The sequence below is a fragment of the Hetaerina americana genome, unplaced genomic scaffold (assembly GCF_022747635.1).
Source record: "Hetaerina americana unplaced genomic scaffold, ioHetAmer1.1.p SCAF_15, whole genome shotgun sequence".
NCBI lineage: Eukaryota > Metazoa > Arthropoda > Insecta > Odonata > Calopterygidae > Hetaerina > Hetaerina americana.
Genome location: NW_027286625.1, coordinates 5,800,876 through 5,825,327, shown reverse-complemented (window position 1 = coordinate 5,825,327; position 24,452 = coordinate 5,800,876). Strand labels below are relative to the sequence as shown.

Genomic DNA, 24,452 nt, shown 5'->3' with positions numbered 1-24,452 from the left:
GGATTTATATTCACCATTTATTGTTTGACAAGAAAAATGTAGCGGCTAAAATAATTTGGTTAGCAATCTCGCTCAGAGCTTTGGCGAGCAGTTCTTTCATAGTGTTTCTTTATGGTGTAAAATGATTCCGTCTTCTGCACGAAATGGTGAGCGACGGAGATCGAATCCGTTGGCCTTAGACATAGATCCTCGTGACGTATCAACAATTATCGTCATCTGGTCCCTCCGCTTCAATTCATTCCCAGGCCAAGGCTCATTTGAGGTGTCATGCCTTAAAGACTGACCAGGGAATTCGCCGGGTCCTGCCCAATTTTAAAGCACATCGATCACGATTCGTGTACTGCATTCGCATCCCGAGGACGCACATGCCCTGCCTACGTGCCGCGAGGTTCCCAGCGATTTATTTTATTCACCTCTCCGGCATACTTCCTATGACCTCCCCCCCTCCTCTCTCTCTCTCGCTGTTCACATAAGCCTCCCTCCATCCTCCTTCCTTCTCTCTCCGACCTCCTCATCTTCCAACCCTCCTCCCACTCCCCTCGCCTCACTGTTCCTCTCCAATTCTAATCCTCTTTATCTCCAAGAACCCTCCTCTCGTCTTCTCCCGTGAAGATGGGTGTTGTTGCCGTTATGGTGTGAGCAAACCTTCGCCAAAGGTAAACCGAATGTGCACCGATTTCCCTCACGCCCCTCCGATCCCGGCGCGGGTACCGTGATGGGGAAAGCAGCCCGTGAACAGAGGTATCAAACCTTTTGAGCCTATCCTATGAGAGTTGTATGACCCCCATCAATCTACTTCTTACTATCTTTTTTACCGCTCTACCTAGGCGAAATTATCTTTCAAACTCCTGGTTTTCCTTCGGAGATAATTCTTATTTTTCGGCTCTATCGAGTATAATATCGATTTGTGCTATCATGTCTTCTTCGTTTATTTGCTGAAATCCTTTTATTGCGATGACTACCGTGCCACGGAGGCGACAGATATTCGGCGAAAAATCAAATAACTCGATGATATCTCGAAATGTTAACACTGGAGTAGATGAAAGTTTGAGCGAAATTTTTCAGAAGTAACGTACAGACGAGGAATAAGGGGAGAGGAACGGGATCAGTAGATTAAAAAAATCAATCTTGGTTAGGTTTTCGAGCATTGTCTCATGAAAAATTTTAACTTTTTTTTTTAATTTGTTTTAAGAGCGTCTTCAAGTTTTCGATACTCTTGTCGCAAGTGAAGAAGGATTTCTATCGGGACGAAAATCGCGACACCAATTAACGGGAAATATCTCATTGTTATTTCGCGGTAGGAACATTCTGTATTGCAGTGGCCGAGATGAACAATTTATTGAAAGAGGGTTGTGTGATAATTAGGACTCAAAGAGACTTTTATATCCCTTTCTGTAGCCAGCATACGCACTCAATTTTTCATTTTCTTCAACATACTCGTCTTCCAACTATTTGCATCTCGTGAAAACTCCTGTCATGTTCCTCGCCCCGAACTTTAGTAATCAGTAATTTCTGCGAAACTCGGTGATTTTTTCCAGTTTCTCTTAAGTAACTACTAATTCCGTGTGTTCCACTCTCTCTGTAAGGCCTCACAGTCGTCGCTAGAAAACCATTATTACCAAATTCTCATCACCAACAGATACTGCCTATTAAATGAAGAATACAATGTATCTTCCCACTCTTCTTTATTCACGTACAACTAGTTTCACGCTTGAGCGTTGAAACTAGTTGTACGTGAATAAAGGAGAGTGGATATTATTTACTTACATTAATTAACATGAATTTCCACAAAGTTGAGCCGGGTACAATTGAATAGATACTGCCTAATTTATGTTCGCCTACCACAATTACTTAGAAATTTAATTAAACGGTTTTTAAATGTTTCCCTTAATTAACCATTGGGTCTCAAGGAAGAGCAAGGCGTGTTACTCTCTGTGATATATCAAACAAATATATTTTTTTTAATGTTCCATGCTTATTTGTTGGTGCAGTAATTTTGACCTTATCGCCCTCATCATTTTTTTATTCCGTGCTCTTTTTAGCCTCCATTAATACCTGTTAATTTAATTTTCATTTCAACCCCCTTCTTTTTCTTTAAGTGCCGTTTTTCACGAAAATCTTCAAATCTGCTCATATGTACTTCCGATTTTACTTCATAGGTCAACACGTATTCCTTTCCCTTCTCAAATGGAAACAAATTAGGGGATATTACTCAAAAGTGAAAAATGGATCTGGAACGACCTGGAAGAGCTCATCAAATTTTACGTATCTGCTGAAGTGCAGGGCGGTTTGATTGGCGATGGAATGTAAAAGAGAGACAAGTATCCGAGAGGAGAACGATGGGTCAGGCGACGTAGCGGGAGGAAGAGAATAGGCACCTTTGACAAGATTAAATGGGAAAGAAAGAATGCGGATATAAGAAAACATGTGTAATAGAAAAAAGATTTATAGGGTGTCACATTGTGACGTGTTAGGTGAGGCTTAGAAGTATAGCGGTGATCAGTCTTGTCTACATTCAAAACTTTCCTTAAACGGTAGACTGCCATTATTAATACTACCTTACGATATTTTTCAATGCCAGTTCGGTACGGGTAATGATTTTTGCGAATTATAATCCTCAAAACTCAGTTGGGTTGGTTTTCAAATATCCCCAGGGTCTCCACCCAGGGTATATAAAAACCTACAAGTTTTTGGTTGTTTGGTGGTACTTAATACGAAAATGAATGATTTTTTTCTACCGTACAGCACTGATAAGCTCACCAGCTAGCTGCTCACTCCTTAAATATGCCCTGAGCTAATATTTTTCGAACCTCGTTTTCCCTGTCGCTCATTCTCCCGACGTCCCTCTCTCCACCCCGCCCGCCTTAGGCTTTGCATTCCCTGCGTAACCTTTCCCTCAGTCTGTCATCTCCCTCTCAATCTCGTACACTGATGCCGTTTGCCTTTAACCTTTCCCCCGTGCCTCCTCCCTTCCCCGCACCCGACATTTTTGTTCCCCGCCCACGTGTCTACGACGCCCTGATGCAAAGGGACACAAATCCTGGGCATTTCGAGGCGGGAAAGAGAATGAAGACGGAATCGGACGGGTCGGGCTCATTTTGTATTGAAGATCCTGGTGAAAACCATTTGTAAAATTGGGGAATAAATTGTGTGTTAAGTGTAGGAAATAGGGCACTTCACGTCTGATTCTCTGGGAATACCCATATTTTAAACCTAATTCGTGTGGTTAACAGTGATTTGAGTTCTCAAAGATGCTTTAAGCAATCTTTCGCGAAAGATTTGCCAATTTTGTTTGATTTCCACAGGTGTTTTAGATCCGATCAATTGTTTCACATGTACACATTTCGCATTTATATCCATCAATTTTCGATTAAAAATTTCCACTTGGGGGAGTATCAAAATAACGCTTGAGATTAAATAAACTTTATATTTCAGTATAGCTCAGTAATGGTAGTTTTTTTCAAAATAGTTGGTTCAAAACTCCATTCTCCCTTTTCGATAATGGTGTCAACAAGTGAGCAGCATGAAATTATAACTAATCTTAAGGAAATACGTAATTATAATTGTAGAAGAGTGTATGCGTTGGCTGTTTTCAGTTTACAAAATATTTTGCATTGCTTTAAATTCATTCAAATCATGAATAGCATGTTATGACACGGTTGTGCATTTTGCTTATGAAGGGAGCGAAGTCGGGATAAGTGAGGATGGGTTATTTAATTAATAGAGATAAAAATAGGAGCGCTGGATGAAGAGAGCTTAGGGAATCGAATGTACTTCGAAGTTTTCCGTGTGGAATGTTTGTTAGTTAAGAGACGAGGTAGCAATTCAAGGGTAGAAACGGGGGCGCTCTTAAGGAGTTCGGAAGGGGATGTAAAGGCGAGAAGGGAAGCGAAGGCAGTAGGGTGACCGAGTAAAGGAATATGTGACATTAGAAAGGGATTGCGACGGAGGGTGGAGTATTCAAAGGGTTTGCTCCTTGCTCCCAAGGCGAGAGCTTAGAAGGCTGTGAGACCACAAGAGGTTCATTACTGCACCAATTAATCACGCCTTTTAAACGGATACCGAGGGGTGGTCTGTTAGCCATGTGGGTCGAATGTTCTCATACTCACTGGGGAGTCACTAGCTCAAATCCGGGATATACATCCGGGCAGCCCCACTTCAAATCCAAACGGTGTGGTTTTCTGGTTCTCCCAACTTCGTGGAAAAACGCGGATCGGCACAACTATGACTCGGCCATCGCTGAAACGTGCGAAGTAGTGCTCTGTCTCGGGTGACCTCTGCTCTCACCCATCAGAGATGTTTTCAGATTGTTGTTTTTTTAGGTGTATGGGTGTGAAACTTCGGAATGGTCGCATCAGTTGTACTCCTTGGGTTTGGGTTGCTCCCGACTGATGTGCTCAGCTTCCATAATGAAATCCCTCCGCAAGGAATACGACTGCCTACTTTACCCTTCATTTTCCTTGTAATCATTATGCGCTATTTTTTTATTTTGGTTTATTTTTGTTCAATCCACGGCGTAGTTTAGTACGAAATTCAACTCTAATCGACGATTAAAAAGGCAAACACATGCCAAGGATGAATTTTGATTCAAGGATATCGGGTTAATCGGTGAGCATTCTTCCGCCAATATGTAGGCTTAAATCTTCAAGCTTGAATTTTCAATGAGAAGACTGATAAATGAGGCTGAGGCACATATAAACATGTGGAAGATTTTTGCTATTTGCGCATTAAGGTCACCCGCGATGGCAGAATCAAGAGGGATATAATAATAAGAGTAATAGCTAAAGCAAAGAGGGCATTCTGTAAGAATAACTTTTTGACGGAGTTATCCGCTAATACGCATTACAATGCAACAATTTCAGAGTGCTAAAAATCATTCACCTTTACTGGAATTCGAACCCGGATCCCTCGGTGTCCGGCCGAGTGCTTTAGCTAGTTAAGTTATCGAGGCGTCATCTTACACTCCGAGATTTTGGGTGCGCTAAAGGAACAAGATGTTGTGACGAAATACCTTACATACAATGTCACAGGCATTCGTAGTCGTGCGCGATGGCTTAACTGGCTAAAGCACTCAGCTGGACATCGAGGGATCCGGGTTTGAATCCTGGTCAAGGGGAATGAGGCTCTCTGAAATTGTTGTATTGTACTTTTATAGAAGACTTTATTTTTTTAAAGCATGCCTGTGGTTCATTAAAACAATTGTGGAATTTACTTTCCCAAGGGTTTACGAAAATAACGACTGGAACGGTATAGATAATAAGGCCATAAGCGATATAAAGGTTCTGAAAGTTATGAAAATGAAATGTATAGGCAGATTAGCTAAAAACCAAGTCCTTCGGAAAGTGGGTGAAGAGAAAAGCCTGCGGAGGACACTTAACAAGAAGGAAACTAATTGGGCTTATCCTGAGGCATGATAGTAAATTTAAGACGGTAATTAAAGGAAGCGTAGAGGGTAATAATTACAGATGAAAACCAAGGATTAATTACGATAGAATTTATGTAAGATTCCGTTCAAGAAACTAAGAAGAAATGAAAAGATTCGCAAGTCACAGGATAGCTTGGAGAGCTGCTACATATCAATCGGTATGATGGTCTACGACGGTTATGAGATGATACAGCCCATATACACTTAAGTCGATTTCCCATTTGCTTACACGGTAGTGGGCACCGATGTGTATCCAGGAACGCAACCTAAATGTTTCTGCCATGTTTCCGAGTGAATGATTCCGATGCCTATTTGCAAATGGAAACCAAATGTTCTATTTGAGGAAGTTTCAAAAATCCGTTTTACCATTATTTCGTAATGAATGTTTGAATGGGTGAGTATGTAGGGATGAGTGCATTTTTATGCCCTTATTGAGTATATAAGTGAGCAAAACGCCATAGAAATCCTGCGGGGAGGTCACAAAGGGAGTGTCATCCTTTGCTGTAGAGCACTTCGGTTTCCTCGATAGGGATACGATATAATTTTGTAAAATTTCTTTGCAGTGCAATGTGGGACGTTTATTGAAATTAAAACTCGCACCCAAATATTTTACTAATGCTAAAAGTTTATTTTCTGTTGAACATAATTCTATTGTAGGTATTTGTACCTACATGCCCATGTTTCTGTCTAGGCGAATGATTAAATCAATATGGAGGAGTGAAAATGATATGTAACACGTTCGTAATTCGATTCAGCTGTATGCATCTGCGTTCGTGCGTCTCGCCGCTCTACGTAAGCCTGACTGCCTGTTCGGTGGGCTCTCGCATGAACTTAAATCCGTGGAGCTAAACTTGGGCAGAAATTCAACTCCCACGACTCCCATCGACCTCGTCGTATTGCAAAACCGTTATGTTATTTTTGTAATTCGCAGAGGTTTTACAAAGAAGCGGAATGAGGCAGGGATCTACTTCCTGAAAGTGCCCAAACTTCACGTAGTTTCGGATGATTTTCCGTTCTGTGTCATATTTTTCAACCTATTCCACGCGCTAGTTTATACTATATCGTAACATGTTATTCGATAGTACCATGCTACTTGACAGTGTCGAATGCCGGAGCAATTTCCGCATGTCAGACGAAAAACAGTAGATGCGTCAGATGCTTGGACAGTGTTGAATTTTGTTCCATCGTCTGTGCGACACGTCCATTTTTCTCCATAAGCCTAGTTCAGTAACTACTACTATGTGGCAATGGTGTTGTATCATCCTCTTCTCCATGTTGCATTTTACGTTCTAGGTGTCGGAGTTACTCTTTTTATATAATTTTTAAACTACCTCGTAAGGTACATCTTCTTGCTATTGTTACTCACCTCAATCATTATGGTTAATAATCATAGCTGGTAAATTATTTAATTTTTTACTTCGATTCTCTTACATATCTACTAAAAAAAACTCGCAAAATCCGGTCTAGAAATACGATTTAGGGAAGGATTTTTATTATCCATTTGGTTACTGGTGATTTCCGTCGAAGAGGTTGCAGTTTAAAGAACTTGAAAATGGTATCTGTTTTTCAATGAGAACCTAATGCCGTAAGGGGCAATGTACGCTGTATGTTTTGTAAAGATTGATTGAATATTAGGGTGTTTTAATGTATTCACTAATACCCAAACACGGTATTATTTTATAATGTATTGCTTTTTGCAAGGTATCATGGGCATTCACCAATGCAAAATAGCCATTCCATACATTCCCAGTAATCTGACCTTTTTCCAGCATGGCTTAAGCAGCTATTGAAATGTATTTTACGCTGCATCGTTTTTAAAGGTTTGAAAAAATATATTTATTATTATATATTAAATTTTATAAATAACAAGCAAAACGTTGCTGCAATTCCGGAACTTCATGTTATCCAGAAATCCGAGGCATTCGGAAATTATGTTCTTACTATAAGGTTTGGGGAACAATCCTCGACAAATTCTCCGCTCCTGTGATAAACGCAAAGCGTCAACCGCTGTTAATACATTTGACGCGTATTCATTCTTGGATTGTGCATGTTTGTATGCATGTATATGTGTGTTTGTGTGTGTGTGTGTATGCACAAACACACACATACTGTACCGACTGCATTTCGACGTGGCTGCAATTTTTTGGTCTTACGGTGGTGCATGGATTGCTAGAAACAGTTCATGTTTTATAATTAGTCATATCTCTAAATTTTTACCGAGAAAAAAGAGAAGTTTGCATTTCGAGACTTGCAGCAACCCAATGTTGGTGATCGCATACTGGTTGTCTAATGTTTTCTCTCTTTCTCTCCCCCCCCTGCACCCTTCGATCCTGCTTTTCCTCCCCCTCTCCCCTTTTCTGCATCCTATCCGTTTCCCTCTCCTGCCTGATTATTCACTCTCCTCCTCGCATGCCATCTTCATCTCCTCATCCCCCCTCCCTCCTCATACTCTTGTCTGCCCCTATGCCGCACGCCCTTCCCATCCCAATAACCTTCCGAATCTCATCCATTCTTCCCCCCTCCCCATCTCTCTCTCTCTCTTTCCATTCGCAGTACGAAGCAGTTAAGAAGCTTACGGCGGATGCCAAATACGGTGAGTCAACCACATTCCCTTAACACGCACGTCTCCGGGACGTATTCTTCCGCCAACATGCTCGAGCCTGGCGCGCATCTTATTCATTCGCGACCAGTCAATTCGTAATACGATCTCGCTTCTTATCCCTACTTTTTTTATATTAACTCCCCGCACCGCGACTGCCAAAGGCTTGATGCGTTGACTACTTTTCGGTGACTGGCAACAAAAATATATACGTGTATAGTATCACGACGTTGGGTTATTCTAGTAGGATGATTGTGTATGTGAAAATTGCGGAAGTAACATAAGTTACCGAAATGCGTCGCCGCTTCCCTTTATGTAGCGTCGCTGGGAGATATTGTTGATAAATGCATGTATCATCTTGGTTTTCAACTGAAATCACTTTGAAGATATTTTATTTGGAAAGAAAATTTATTCTTTAAGAGACGTACGTTTAAATGATGCTACGAAGATTCTTTCGGGCCTTCAAATTGCCATCTTTGCCTTTAGAAACCTTAGATTGTAATTTGCAAAAATTCTAGAAAAGGTGACAAAACTGGGAGCGTTAGAGAAAAAATATCCTAATCCTGCAAAAAGTTAATAATCAATAATTCAGTGAAATTTCTGAAGTTGGAGACTTTTTAGGGTAAACATTTTAATAAATATTGCATCGCTTATCGCCTGTAATTATAACGAATTCGCTGTGAGTCGAATGTTTTTTTGTAAAGAAGCTCCGTTTAATCATGAATGTCGCAGCATTTCTCCGTAATTTTACTAGCGCGACTGTACTGTAGTGGCCCCCATTCGATTCAACTGGTGCGTAAAGCGAATTGGAGTGACAAACCTACGCCAGTAATTCTACCTCGCGTAAATTTTCATTTTCGTAACGACCGCGCCCCGAGGTACAACGAAGAGCTGAGTTCTGCACCACTTGAATTCGAGATTCGATCACGGCCTTCCTGACTATACCATCGCTGCGTGCGTGATGACGGGCAACACGCACGCACGGTACTTTCGAGGCTTCGTGTCCGTGCCCAGGACGGACGGGCGAATAATCGGCCGGAGTTGACCAAGCGCTGCGAATGCCTTCGCACGAACACGAATCGCCTGGGAATTCCAAAGGAGTTCCATCAGCACTCCTAGGTATCCTGAAACCCCAAGTTACGCATCGCTATAACTCGTTCTTTTGTTCTGCATACTTTATACTCCCCTTAACTCCGTCCAGCCTGCCTATTCTCTTCCTCCTTGCTAATCCAAAATTATCCTCTTTATCACAGTCCTTCCATCGAGCTCTATTGTATTCAATCAAAATTCCTTGCATTCGCTTCAACAACCTCCTTTGAATTTCTCCCTAAAACCGTCTCTCTTCTTCCATGCCAAGTACGTTTATCTACGTGCATCCTCTAGTCTCAAAGCCCAATGGTCCGTTCCTAAATTCACTGCCAGTACTTCATGCTCGTTTCGAAATCGGCCGAGGATACCTTGCGGTTATGGATGATGATGTCTTAGTAATTTTGTTTCTTGCCGTTAAATCTACCGCGGTTTTTACCGATCTCTAGCTGAAGTTTTGCGATAAATGTACAAGCTGGAACATCCAAAAATGGCGATCATAGAAACGGTCTAACTAATATTAAAAACATACAATATATCATTGTATTTAAGTTTTACCAATAGTACCACTTGGAACAATAATGAAAATGATATCGTCTCAATGTTTATCAACTCCTTGATTTTACAAAGAAAATTGAAACTGCTGTTTGAATAATAACTGTCACACATTGGCTTCTTCGTACGAGGAATACTCTATTAAGAGTCCTTAGACTTATCAAAATCTGGTACTGTTAAAAAGCAAACGGAAAGTCACTAGAAATAGAAGAAATTACAATGAAATATAATGTTTTCTGCTCATAAATTGGCTTTTATTGCCGATTCCTATCTCACGTAAAGCACACCTTACAGCCCACGTACATAAAAAGGCCTATAAAACAAATTAAATTCAGTTATAGCACTGCGGATAAATTCATTCGGCGATGCCGGACGTAACCGCTAGAAATAATATATTTACCCTAGCGCTCGTGCGCCTAGGCTATCTATCATAGAAGAAAAATAATCCAAGCACATAAGTCAGCAACATCGTAGCATCCCCGCCAGACCCGAACGCGTTGTCTACTTGAACTCTTTTTCTGACCAAACTAATGATTTCCTCCAGCTTTTCTAATTTACAATTATAGTGAAATATTTTGTCAGTTAAAAATACAACTGGGACGCGAAAGAATAATATAAAGAGGAGCAATTATATGAATTATTTTAATATAAATTACAGATTCAGCTGTAATGTGGTGGAACTGTTCCATAATAACAGGGACGAAGGCTATTACAATTTTCCACTTAATAAAGATTTATTTCCGACTAGTTTCGATGCACTACATCATTTTCAAGTGGTGATATCATGTACTGCATCGAAATTAGTCGGAAATAAATCTTTATTAAGTAGCAGATTGTAATAGTGTTTGTCTCTGTTATTATGAATTCTTCTATTCTTTCTTTGCCAATGTAAAGTACGTACGTACTTTGCTCTCACTATTATATATGTCGTATATATATCTAGCGATTTACATTATGATGTAAATATGTCAGGTGCTAAATTATAAATGTGCAAATATTTTCATATTCACATCTGGGCTATACGAAACGTATTGGCAAACCGTTAAAGTAAGCCAATTGTTAAGTACAAAATTATTATTATTAATAATCTCGAGTAGCAAATAAAAAATAATAAAGTGTGACGTTTATGTAGTTTCATTCGTTTTTTTATAGACAGTTTATGCGGTATCAAAATTAATGAATTTTTCACTCCTATCTCACCCTTGTCTAAAGTGGTCATTAACAATTTCCGGCGGAAAAGAAAGCAGTGCCGCAGAAATACGGCTTAGCATTCTTAAATATCTGGCCACTGTCATGGTGGCAGTACCGTTTTGCGTTCGAAATTAAGGTAGTACTGGCATTGAATTTCAGGACGCACTCCAAATTTCTGAACCATGCAAAGCCACATATTAAATTGTACCCAAGAGTTTTTTTTTGCCGCTTTACTTAAGATCCCTGTCATCAACTCGCCTTCTTCCTAAAATACTATATTCTTTACTCAATGCAGTTCTTTCAATATCCTTACTATTTTTTCCCATTTTCGTCTGAAAAACTCCATAAATAGGTGTAGAGTTTTGCCTGCTCTTTATCCAGTTTATGCCATTCAAGGTAATGTAATGTTTACCTTAGCCTTCCTTCTAAAATATAAATATTTTATTCAGAACAGTTTAGAATTACATAAGGAGCGAACGGACCGACTTTTTAAAATATTGTATGCAGATTGCGTTGATTATAGAAGAGAGGTCAAATCCGACTGGAACTGCGAATGGCTCGCTCCATCGCCTGCCTTCTTACCCGTGAGCGATCGTCCCATGCGTGCCCGCCGTCCTTCTTGCCCGCCTCCCTTCTTGCCCGCCATCCTTCTTGCCCGATGATCCGAGATGTGGGTCGCCTTTCAGAGGAGAGCGACCGGGAGGGAGCCGTGGCGGCGCTGTCCTTCGTCATCCGCGGCTCCGTCCGTTACGGCGTGCTGGGGGGAGGTGAGAGGGGCGAGGGCGAGGAGGCCATGGTGCTGGAACTGACTCAGCTGGGGTTGCCCAGGGAGCTCGCCAAGGCCATCGCCAAAGCGGCCGCCGGGGGCGCCAACCAACTCCGCAAGCACTTCCGGGACACCAGTCTCCGGCGTGAGTCTCCCGCGGGGTTTCCATAAACGAATTATCCCACCACCCATCATAATAATCAGCCACCTAATGACTTAATAATACTTATTCACTACCCAGTGCTACATTTCTAAGCCTTGTCTAACATTACAATAAACACTTTTTCCGGAAGTATTTATTTATTTTACGTCATTTGAGGGGGCGAGATTGAGACTGTACATATAGCCTTTTCCCCCACCTGACCCCAAATAACCCCAAATAAGTATGAGGAATTGAGGAAGAGTTTATAGTTGTGTATGTCATGTTGTCTAGTGTTATGCGAGGCTTGGACAGAAAGCTTGTAGTAGTTAGTCTGTGTATCCATTCAAACAGACTTGAAACAGTAGAGACCACCTTTAATTAATAATAAGTCGTCTTAAAAATCCCAGATCAGGAACTCAATTTCTGTTCAACCAACTCCTGCGATGACACAAAAGAATATTACTTTTCACAAGCTGGCTAATCTGATGAGTGACTTACCTCTAAGCAATGATCATAATCTGGAGGCACACCTTGGGGACAAAAGTGATTTTTTGTCTACTCACTGTGCCATATGCCCTCATAATTTTGGACACCTTGGTAGGCCAATTTTACTTTCATGACCCAGGTGTGATAATTGATATTGAAAATGGAATCATGAATGGAAATAGCTTCAATCAGGTGTTCAAATTCACTATTCTGAATAAATATGGGAAAAATGGTACAAATTTGCCTAATTGCTGATGCTCAAGAATGTTTTCTCACCAGCTCTTGGCTATTCAAGTCAAATTACTTTGCTGATCTAATACTCTCAATTGATATTAGTTTCCATCTTATATTGAATATGTAGCCAAAATATTTGCTAGAATTTTCAGATCACGCATATTGGAGGACAGAAAGTTGTGCAAAGGTTATTCTAAATGATGGAATAACTATCTCAAAGATCCAAAGAAACTGCAGGAGATACTGCAACAGTAACTTTTAACGGAGTCATCCGCTAAAATGTGCATTTCAATGCAACAATTTCAGAGTGTAAAAATCATTCACCTTGACCGGGATCCTTGTCAAGGCGAATGAATTTTACACTCTGAAATTGTTGCATTATCTCAAAGATATTTTTAAAAATATATGTGCGAGTAAATTGTTCATTGTAATTTGGTGAAGTTTTCTTGTTTTGATGATTTTATCTTCCAAAATCCTTGGCACTGATTCTCACTGGCAATGGCTATTCAGATTTATGAAACAATTGTGCCAGTTGACTTGAGAAAAGAAGTGCAGGAAAGTGAATGTCTTCCACAACAGCACTTATGTAATTGGATCCAGAGCAAGTGTGCTAACCCCTTCCCTGCGGTTCACTCTCCAGAATCCTACTTCTCACATGTGGTAAAAATGGAGTGTATGATGTCTCCGTAACCTTTATTACTCCTGAAATAATAAAAAGATGGAATAAATAAAAATAGTGTTGTATGTTTAATTGAAATGTTTGTTCAGTGGAAAGTTTTAAAAGATTTATTTCGACAAAAATAATTTTCATGAAATTTCAAAGTATGATAGTGCACCACAGAAATGGTGTAAAGGTATGTTCACCGCAACTAAAGGGTTAAACAATAAATGCTGCTATACTGTAGAAAAAAATAAATTTTGTTTTAAGCAAGGGTAGGCAAGCTATTTAATTAATTATTCCATAAGATTTTGATTAGATAAAAATAACACTATTCAGCAATTGAATATTTGAAATGGTATACTGGTGAAATATTTTATGTATCGTTTTATGTAGTTTTATTTGTCTCTACTTTCAAGCTCACCATCATGTTCCCCATGTTTGTCTTCTTCCTAAGTGAAATGTATTCACAATAACTCACATTGAGTGATATCATCAATCCTTATGATGTGGCATTCTTTTACTGTCAAAAGTGAATCACCTCGAGTCGGCAGAATGGGGCCCAACTGAACAGTCAGGTGACCAGAGCCCAGGCGAAACAGGAGGGCAAAGGCTCAAACTAAAAGTGAAAGGACCAGTCAAATGGGATGGGCCAACAGAGGACCATACAAACCTTGAAATCATACTTAGACCAATCATTGTTCCCTCAATAATACAAGGTATGTTTTGTAGTTTCCTTTCTTTATAATTATATCTCATAATATATGTAATGACAGCAATTGGCAAGACATGAATGAAGGGATACCGTAATATTCTGTGAACAAAACTGACATTAATAGGAATGAAATAATGTCCGCAAAAACTCATTTATTATCCAACTTGGAATTGGACTTTGATAAAATTCATTTTCCAAATTTATGTAAGGGAGATTACTAAGTTTTTTCAACCGTAAAATGAAGGACTACAAAGTGATGTTTGAATATCAAGTTAAGTGATAATATCAGACTGAAAGTTGATTCACACTCTGATTTCAAGCAATAAAAACCGCTGATGGTTCATTTACTCACCCATTCCAAATCTTTTCAGTATACCTTGTTGTTTAAATTGGGCCATATTTTTTTAAAACAAGAAGCTTAAAAAGTTGAGATCTTCCTGCTCATCCTCTTTGGGCATCAGTGAATGTCAATGACTTGCTTCTTCAGAAGGAGATGGGTGGAAAACTCAGAATTGTATGGAAAAGAGAACAGGAGAGAAAAGATATAGCGTAAAGATAAGGATGAAGAATAAGTTGTCTTGAGTGCATGAAAGCTTTATGCCAAAAGTTTTTACTATCTATTCTAATTTTTTAAGCAGTGCTAAGTTCTAAATTATCACCCACCAAAATTTCATGACAGCACCCAAATCAGTGGTATTTTTTTGCTATTTTTAAAAATTCCATTTATTCATTCTATTATAAATTTATTTCACTTTATCATAGGTAATCAAAGGATAATTTAATGGATACAGTGATTTTTGGCAATTTTTTGCAGTGATTATGGTGGTATTTTCAAAATTCTCTGTTGTATATACACTAATTTTACTCTAAACTAATCGAAAAAATGATACTATAATGAGAAACTAAAATCCTTAGGGTGAAATAACCCATGTATGACCATGAAAATAATTAATTAGAATTACCTATTTCTAAGTATAATTTAACTTCCTATGTTATCCATTTCCTTCCTTAATGTTTCTAATGGCGACTTATTTTCTTACAGACCTGAAGAGGGTTCTAAGCAGAATGGAAGAAATGTGAAAAGTGTTCTGTGTTCTTCAATTCTTGCAATGTAATTTTGTCAACCTTTGTTATAAAATATCATTCATAAAATAGCATTCCAAATTTTACATTGTATGTATATTATGTGTATCATTACTTCTATGGCCATGTATCACATTTATAAATGAAATTAATGTAAGTTGGATGAGAGATCATACTACTATACATATTAATCTGTTCTAGCTATTGATATTTTTCAAAATTCTGATTTATCTTCCCATAATAAAGGAAATGATAAGGGTACCTCTCAGACAAGAGTGTGATAATATCTTAAGTGATTCCCCAAAAGTTTCATTACTTATCCTTTTTTTTTGAGCAAATATCAACTAAACACATCCCCTATTTTAAATACATGTTGTAGTTGGTGTCCAAATATTTTTGTGGGTTCACTAAAATTTTAGTGAACTTCTACCCATAGGTTAAGTGCCATGTTTAATGGAATATAACAGTTCAATGATGATGATGATCCATTATTTCAGGATAACTATTCAAAGTAGACTTTACCATCTCCAGTTGTTGAGGAATGGATGAAGGACATGATGGAAGGATGATTTATCTGAAGAAGGTTAATGAGCATTTTTACGATGTCATATGAAGGAAGAATTGATTCTATGGAACAGCTACAATATATAAACACCTCATATTTCAAGCCGTTCCTTGTAAACTTAATTTCCTTTATTCAACAACGCCTGCCCGATAAGATGGAATCCGTACTGAAAGTAATGACTTTGGAGGCTTGTATTGCTTAACTAAAAGGTAAATTTTAGTTTGACTTTATTTAAAAATGGTTGATGGATTACACAAAATCATTATATATATTTATACATTTTTTTAACTTCAACAAAATATTTTCTGAAAGAATAAATCTAAGAAATAGGTAGGAAATATGTTTATACATATTTCTGCGAAGTGAACTCTTTATCGAAGGAAAGAGTACAACTCTCATTCATATTACATTAATTCAAATTAAAGCAATGTGTAATGACTAACTGGTTAATGGAAGTAGAACCACCTGATCAATTGTATCTAGAGTAATTGAGGACTCTGGAAAAACATGTAAACTATCTGTGAGCATCAAAAATAAAGATACCTTTGAGGTGAGGCCCAGCAAGCCTCACCTCAAAGTTGTTTTGAGTCACTGAAGACTTCTCATTTCTCCCTAATGAAAAATTCAATTTAATACCATGCTCAACTTTTGATTTGAATTCAATGTTTGTTTTAATATTATTTCTTCTCTTCTGGTGCAAATTGGGTATTACTATGTTGGCTGTAAACTTTAATATAATGGGAGGATGGTGTCACAAATTGCCAATACCTTAGAAATGATGAAATTATGACCTGAAGCCAAGACCAGGCCATCATCTTCACTATATATTGTGCTTGAAGTAATTTTTTCAATACTTGAAAAAAGAAAGTTGTCCAATATACTTTGAAAAGAGTGCAAAACCTTTTTGCACATTTTATGATGATGTCCAATTTTGAGTTGAAAAGTTTTCACCACAATTAATTATTTATGCTATTTTAATTTAGGCTCCTCTGGGTTGAAATAAGTTTGAAAAAGATGGTAATTTACATCTGTTATGTGATGTTTTTAGATGGTTTGGAATATGAGCACCTTGTTGTAACATCAACAAAATCTTCTACAATTATGTCCCTTGTATAAAATATATACTTTTCCATTTTCAAACTCAAAGCATTATATGCAAATTATTCGGTATATGTGCATGCTTTGGATTAAATGTAATAAAAGATTTTTAATTGAAATACCCCTAATTAAACTCTTCAAGTCATGAAAAACATCTGTGACAGTAAGTAGGTGCACATGGTCACTCCTGTGAACTCTCATAAAAAAATTAATTGGGGCAGTTATGTTTTATAAAATCGATTCTGGAATGTGGATAAGTTTGTCCATCACTTCCTCATCGGCCAACATCCATAGTATTCGAAGTATCCTTTTATGTCTGATAATCAAAGATAAAAGCTACATATTTGAATTATCTTTAAAGATTTGTAAACTCTCTGTAACTTAGATTTAGACCATGGAAACTCACCGTCAAAGAGGCCATTGCCTCCTCCTCCTTCCTTGTATGAACAAGGATTACCTCATTCTAGCCCTAGTTACACATAACTGCCATCCATAGATGGTGCAAAGGCAGCAAAACTCACCCTGAGCTAGCCTTATGTAGCCTTATACATGTAGTGGCATGCCACCCTCATACAGCTTCCATTTATGCTTTATCTCTTTGGATACAGAATCTTTACCGAGTCAATGGCCTTACAGAGAATTGGCCTAGCAATCTATTGCTCACCATGTTTTAATATGGAAAAAGTAATCCTGATATAGTCAATCATTAATTGTTCTCCATTGATGTATGTTTAATGAAAAAATACTACAATGTAAAAATTTTGTATTTCAGGAAGACATTATCTTACAAAAATCTTTTACATGTTAGTAACTGCATCCAGTCTTTTAAAAATTCACCTGGATTCTAATGTATACCATGATGGTTAAAGGCAAGAAAGTTCATGACTGTCAGTAATATTTTTCTTTCTTCATAATTTCTTTCACTGATTTGTAACATTAAAAAAAATCACAATCAAGGTCACTTTAAAGTCTGTACTTCAAATGTATGTCTTGTGATGATGACTACATCCTTTGAAAGGAGTATTTATGTACATGTAGTCATTGATATCATTACTTTGTTTGAGCCCTGATTTGCCTACACTTCTGCTTGTCTCTCAGTACTGTGACAATTGGATCACCGCTGAGTTAATGCACTGCACTGAAGGTCTCCTTTGTGTCAACACAATCCTTATCTAAATTCACTTTCACACAGAACTCAAAATGCATATCTTCATCATAAAACACAAGATTTTCCTTAACTGTTTTAATGCCACTTTTCACACTCAGTACAATCTTGTATGATTGTATATTTCACTTTGAAAGCAATATATTCTTCTTAAGGTTCCCATTATTTGACTATATTTTTGTCGATGCTTTGGTTTCACCCTATGTCTCACAAGAACTAATGGTTTCAGTCTCTCCTGTTCAAGTCCACTGCACTGTTTGGGAATTATTAGACTGCAGTGAATCCCAGAGTCCGTCGAAGTAATTCCTCCTCTATTTCTTTGGAAGAATTCACTAGAAATAAAGTGTGAGCTCCCGTGACATTTGTTGGTCACCCTGCAAGGTAAACATATTTACTGAATAAGATTAAGTCAAAAAGTGCAATAAAGTAAATGCCATCAAAAGTCTGTAAATAAATAGGCAAATGCACTTCATTCTCATTTTATGAAGTGATGGAATATGCATTTTGGCTAGAACATTGTCTTAAAAGCTAATTTTAAGTATAATATAGATTTTTTGGTAGTGTAGACATAATTTTGGGCACAACTTTATACATGTTTGGATTTTAATTCTCTGGAAAGATTTTGTTTGTATTTATGAAGGATTAGCTCTCTTGTTTTCAAGGTAATTGTTTAAATCTCCACCTAAATTTTTCCCAGTGATCCAACATTAGGGGACCTTGAAATTTTATATTCTCATCAAAATTGGTCAAGGTGCTCAATGCTTGTTTAAATTATTTCATGTCCCAGTGGTAGAGAAGAAAATTCTCCCATCAGCACCATCAAGAAATGTTTCTTTACTTAACACTTATTGAAAAGTCATCAATTTTTGGCATTTTTTTACATTGAAATATAAAGATATATAAGTGTAAAGACCATCACAAACTCCCACATAAGCAGAGATCTCCGGATATTACCCTGATGCCACCGAGGCCAACAAAAAAGATTTTTTAAATTTGTGCAACTTAGATCCCATGTAGTAAAAAAACCAGTTTAATAGTCCCAGTATCACTCTTAAGGAAGATATTTTTGTAATCTTCCATCAAATTTTAACCTGTTGGACTCGTTCAGATTTTGCACAGAGGTATGTGTTTATCCTAACTCACCCCTGTGGAGGCAAGGTCATCTTCCCAGCTAAGCTTCTTTACCCTCCTCGGTATGGAACCCCTTGGCCATCCGATTGGCCTCGATCCGTCAATGGACCCAGAAGAAACTGTCATAGATCTCGGCCCTAGCAATGGAGGATGTCCATGAGGTGATGGGGGTGGTGGTGCAGGAGCGACTCTCTTGACGGAGGGTGCATGGTTGCCCTGGTCATGATTTTGACGGTTGCCATTTGCTGCAAAAGAAAATCAGTGTTCCTCATTACATTTTGTAGGATTATCTGAATCAAGGTTTCTATCTGCTAAAGGCTTTTAATGTTCTGTGGTCCTTGAAAATCAAGGACTTCCAGGTTTTTCACAGTAATTGTTCCTTGTCTTAGTGATGAAATTCATATCCATCGCAAAGAATACCATCAGATGAAGAGCTAAAATGATCTGAATTCAGCTCATAATGTAGAGATATGTCCAGCAATGAATACAAAGCATCATCTCCACAAAAATTAATCAAAATATGGAAAAATCCTGGAAATCCTTCATCTTCAATCGAAGGAGTTAAAGTTTCACATGACTGATTCCTGTAATCAAATACTATTGTACACTCATTTTTATAAATATTTGCCATTTTGTATGCTTGAATTACTTAGAATTCTTCTGGAAAAATCAGAATTGAATGACCCCAGATGTTCTGTCAAGCAGTCCTGCTGAATGATAATGGCAAATTTAGTCCAAAACAATCTCCTTATCATTTTTCTTCTCACCTTTCTTTTTCTCATTTTCTTTTCCACGATCTACATCGCTCCTCCTTTCTCCTCCCACTTTCTCTGTGTCCTTCCCATGGTTGCGAGAAAGAACTGCTCCCTTTTTCCATTTCCTGAGAAAGGAAATACTCGTTATCAAGTTTCTATTTAGTAGCATGTGAAGTTTGACCACTATACACTGCAGAGAGTGGTACTGAATTTGAACTCTTATGCAACATTTTAGGAAACCTAAGTTGTGACCAAAGTATGTCCAAGGATAGAAGTGACAGCATTATACACATTGAATTCATCACTTTAGTATTAACTTCATGTTTGATTAATTGATGAGGATTTACAGCATTAAATGTTTTGGTTAAGTTCAATGATGATAGGAGAAACACATATTTTTGTAATTTTGCTACGGTAAGAAACGGTATTATATCCTATTGTATGGACAAACTCATTGAGTCATCCACCATAATATATGAAGTTTAATTTTCCAAAAATTATAAATTTTTAAATGAAAAAATTGTCACTTCTCAGAATTTTCAATGGGTGACTTCCTTCTTCATGATTATTAACTGTTATAGTGGTCAGCAAGCACCTTCTGTTGTAGAGGTGAAAGGAGATACATTTATGTAATTTTTTTAGGATACTTTATTTCTAAAAGATCATAAATTGAAAAATATTCCTGTTTAACAAATACAATTTAGTCTTATCTACAATCATCTGCATAAGATACCAATCCAAGAATGAAATGGATTTGAGAACTCTCAATTCCACTCTTTTTCATTTGTCAAGTCTCTTTAGTTTTTCCTTTAGTAAAAATAAGCAATATCTATAAGCAAATAACTTTGCTTATTAGTATCCAAATCTTATTTCTTCTGGGGCACATAAGAAACCTTAATTTATTTTGGAATTGATGTATAAAATAAGGTTACTTTTTCTGGTCATATATAGCATATAGCTGATGAAAATATTATGTAATTAACTTTGCTTGTTTTCTCATCTTGGACTTCTACTTAAACAGCCCTATACGTGGATATCTTTTAAGTGCTTATGATGGAAGTAAAATGCTGGGCAGAAGAACAGCCGACCTTGGTAAACAGTATGTACTTATATTAGGGTAATGCCTCCAGTACTATGGAAAGCTCTTTGATACACCAAGGTACATATTTTCCTGAGAAATCACCAATTGGAAAAGGAAAGAAACTAGCCCTCCTACTCAGCATTCTAGATTTTGCATCAGTGAAATACAATGAGTGAAATGAATTCTCTCTCCTTTCATCTCAACAGCTTATAGGTTAATGACTAGAGTGTTTCTATTCAAATGAGGATGAAGTGTAATGATTGATTCAATTGTACTTACCCTCCATACACGAGTAGCAGGAGCAATAGAAGGGCCAGTAATGCAAACAAAGAGCCCAAAACGAGAGCTAAGAGAAATGCTGCACTTCCGGGAGACCACTGGCCACCAACAGCTCCACCTCTCTGAACTTCTGGGGGAGAGCTTTCGGGGAAGTGAATAGTGACTGGTACAGAAGCCTGAAAAAGATTTTGATTCCATGAATTAAATTTTTTCTCCAAAGATTAACAAAAGGTGTATCTTATCATATTTATTTTGAACAATTTTATTTATTTCCATTATATAGGTATGTTAATATGATGCCTAAAAGATGCATAATTATTCTTACTAGTCTTGGAGGCACCCCACTGTCTCTTGCTACCACCACTAGATGAGCCATTGATGATTCCATGGCAGACATATTTCGCAGTCTGAGTTCACCGTCATCAGTTATTGAGAACATTCTGAAAGAGAGGTTTGATTATTATTTTTAAAAATGTGGAAAAGCAGGGCCATAAGACAGTATTTTTTAGGTAACTGTAATTGCAGCAGTTCTAAATTTATTTTATTATCATATTTTATCAGTAAAAAAAATTCTAATATTAATCATAGAATTTATACTATTAAATTTGTATTTGAACATCTCAGCCTTAGGTGTACTGATTATTCAATATCTATTTGAAAACTATAGTTAAGTAATATCCTTGTACCATGACCAAAATCTTAAAATTGATTGAATTCAAAAAACATGCTTGCCTTAGAAATTTTATTTTCCGTAAATATGTATTTTTAACTTTGCAACAAATTGAATAAATAGGTATCGGACCAAATTATTGATTAAAATTAAATTTGTTGGTGCAGTTAACTGAAATAACATTGTTTAAAAGATAGTTCATACTGGTTCAAAACAGCCCATGTGGGGCCAAATGGTTCACCTGGGTAGAAGTGCTTCATCGCAATTCACAGAAACTTTCTTCATGAGCACACCTTCAGTTTTTGTTTATCATGATTGTTTTTCCAGGTACCATTAAACATTGTTAGGGCTCTAATTTGGGGAATGACTTTGAATGTCCAACTGCTACTAAGGTCCAGATTTATGAGGGTAAACAATACCTTTGCCTGACTCTATGCCCTCAATACTGCACTCCCAGGTCACTCACAATGGGAGATGAACCTTTAGAACAGTTCATACTCAGGTGCATACATATATTTAGCTAATAGATTGCTTTTCCTTGAAGATTGGTAGCTTAGTGGGTAAATTGTCCATCTAGGTCCTGACTGGATTACAGATTACTTCGAACACCTCAGCTTCACTTAAGCTCTGCAAATTTTGAAGTACCGTATCCATATGAAACCACAGGCAGTATAGAAAGAGGAACTAGGCTCCCTACTCTTATGTATGAATTCCATAAATTGTAGGACTTAGTACAAGTTGAGCTCTATCCTTATCCATCAAACTAACCTTTGGATTGGTATGGTTTAAAAAAATGCATTTCCTGAACCAACATTAAAAACAAATGACAGGTCTAGAACAGCTCTGATAAAATATCTTTGAATGCAGCTTCACAATTTTGTCCTAAATATTACAGATACATAGTTCAATGGATAGTTAAATGTGCATTTGTATGGAGAAAGTCTCAGATTTGTCTACTCACTTAGCCGATGGGCCTTGTAGCTCAAGGTAAACAGTATCCCCAGCATCGCCATCTGCAGCTTCCACTAGTCCAACCACAATGCCATCTGCACCCCATATCCCATCTGTTGGTGAAACTGTGAACTCATACTGTGGGAATCTGAACCTGGGATCCCAATCGTTGACGTTCAAGATAGATATATTCACCCTTGATGTGTCATTCTGTTGATGAAATGAGTAAGGGGAAGATTAGAATGAATCTGCTCTCTTAGTCAGTAAGACTGTGATAGTAAATCACTTAATAAAGCTTCAACCTTGATCAATTAGGTGAATTATGTTAAGTGGGAGGGTGTAAATTCAAGATACTGCATCTCATAGGTAACCTACTGTAAATTCAGGGGAAGAAGTACATTAAACTTTAATTTAAGGTTTCTACAGCTATTGTAATTGTCACTGTAGAATAATTTTAGATTTTCTTGCAGTGTGCAATTTCAGCATATAAAACTCAAAATTTTGTTCTACCTACTGAGAATAAAATTTTGTTTTGTCAATGTGCAGCAGGAAAACTAGGATGCATTATACAGCTCAAAAATTTGTCTAATATTGGGCCTTATATGATTTATTCATTTGACTAATGATGCAAAAATAACAATTGCATTTGTACAAAAAAAAGTAATCCTAGAGTCACTTTTACTGAGTAAAATTGAAAAAAATGTATTCAAGAAATTTATGAAATAAGGATAAAAATTTGAAGATACTGCATCTAATAGCTAATTAACAATAATTTCACAACAATTAATATATTATTATTTATTTTATGTCTTTTCAATTATGAAATTATATTAAAAAGTCTTCGGGTCTGTAGTTATTGTTACCCTAGAGTAGTGTATGATATTTATACATATTTGTTAAGTGTAATAAAGTTTCTGCACTTACTGAAATTCCATCTGAGGCATGCGCCAAGAAAGAGTACCCTTGGTGTTCACCCTCATAATCAAGTGCTTTCAGAAGAACAATATCTCCATATGGTGAGATGCCGAACACTGGACTTTTATCCTCCCTGTCAAGTGGATCCCCCTCTAACCAGAATCTTACCATCTTGAAAGGAAAAGAAACAATTTTATTTTAATAGCCGCGGTGATAAAATTGTCAAATCCATTTTCTTATCTTAATTGCCAATTAAATTTTACAGGAAGAGGGGTCAGTATCGTAGAGGCATTTTCAGGTGCTATGAAAATTCCTGATAAAAGCTTATTTTTGAAAAACAAGTTGATTCTTAAATCAAACTTAAGATGATACATAATGCATATATATATTGAAGTTTTTTCGTTGACTATGTCCAATAATGTTTCCAATCCCTAGTCTATATCAATATCTATTTTACACAGTACAAATATTTGAATTCTTTACATGACTTTCAGTAATGGATAACTCCTTATTATCACTTCTGCGATAAAAATTCAATGATTTTTTTGTATCGCATAATTTCAAATACAGCAAATTAAGTTAGATAGGTATGAATCTAGAATATGTTATTATACCATGACATGCTACCGCACTTGATTTCAAAACCTTGGGTAATTTTATTTTGCCCAGAGTAGCTTTTAGGAATTGGCCCAGTAATCATATTTTAGCAGAAAAAAATTACAAAACTGAACTTCGGAAAATCAGCATGCCTCATTTAAAAAAAAAACTCGTTTTGACAGCACATGAATTGGCCTGCATTTTTTGTATCAACAAAATATGGAGGCCATTGAAATAGATTTGGGTTTGCATAGAAAAAATCACTCTATATTGTGAGTTAGCAGTCCTTAAAAATTTTTTCGAAG

The 24,452-nt window shown here is 37.2% G+C and overlaps 2 protein-coding genes across 3 annotated transcripts in view; one reads left to right on the top strand and one right to left on the bottom strand.

Annotated features, from left to right (window-relative positions):
- The window catches only part of LOC139686845 (COMM domain-containing protein 4), a 90,030-nt gene extending 73,934 nt beyond the window's left edge, over positions 1-16,096 (top strand). Inside the window, exons 6-10 of one of the 2 annotated variants that reach the window (XM_071583921.1) lie at positions 7,979-8,018; positions 11,543-11,767; positions 13,676-13,861; positions 14,900-14,968; positions 15,438-16,096. In XM_071583921.1, the coding sequence (XP_071440022.1) occupies positions 7,979-8,018; positions 11,543-11,767; positions 13,676-13,861; positions 14,900-14,937 (489 nt within the window). In that variant the 3' untranslated portion in view covers positions 14,938-14,968; positions 15,438-16,096. Of the gene's footprint in view, positions 1-7,978; positions 8,019-11,542; positions 11,768-13,675; positions 13,862-14,899 lie in introns of both variants that reach the window. The other variant, XM_071583920.1, reaches the window with a different exon arrangement.
- A 1,900-nt stretch (positions 16,097-17,996) lies between these two features.
- The window catches only part of LOC139686878 (protocadherin beta-9-like), a 130,081-nt gene continuing 123,625 nt past the window's right edge, over positions 17,997-24,452 (bottom strand). Inside the window, exons 12-18 of the mRNA XM_071583954.1 lie at positions 23,560-23,721; positions 22,646-22,845; positions 21,340-21,454; positions 21,015-21,190; positions 19,667-19,779; positions 18,912-19,144; positions 17,997-18,142 (exon numbers count right to left, since the gene is read on the bottom strand). Coding sequence (XP_071440055.1) covers positions 18,101-18,142; positions 18,912-19,144; positions 19,667-19,779; positions 21,015-21,190; positions 21,340-21,454; positions 22,646-22,845; positions 23,560-23,721 — 1,041 coding nt within the window. The 3' untranslated portion in view covers positions 17,997-18,100. The remainder of the gene's footprint in view (positions 18,143-18,911; positions 19,145-19,666; positions 19,780-21,014; positions 21,191-21,339; positions 21,455-22,645; positions 22,846-23,559; positions 23,722-24,452) is intronic.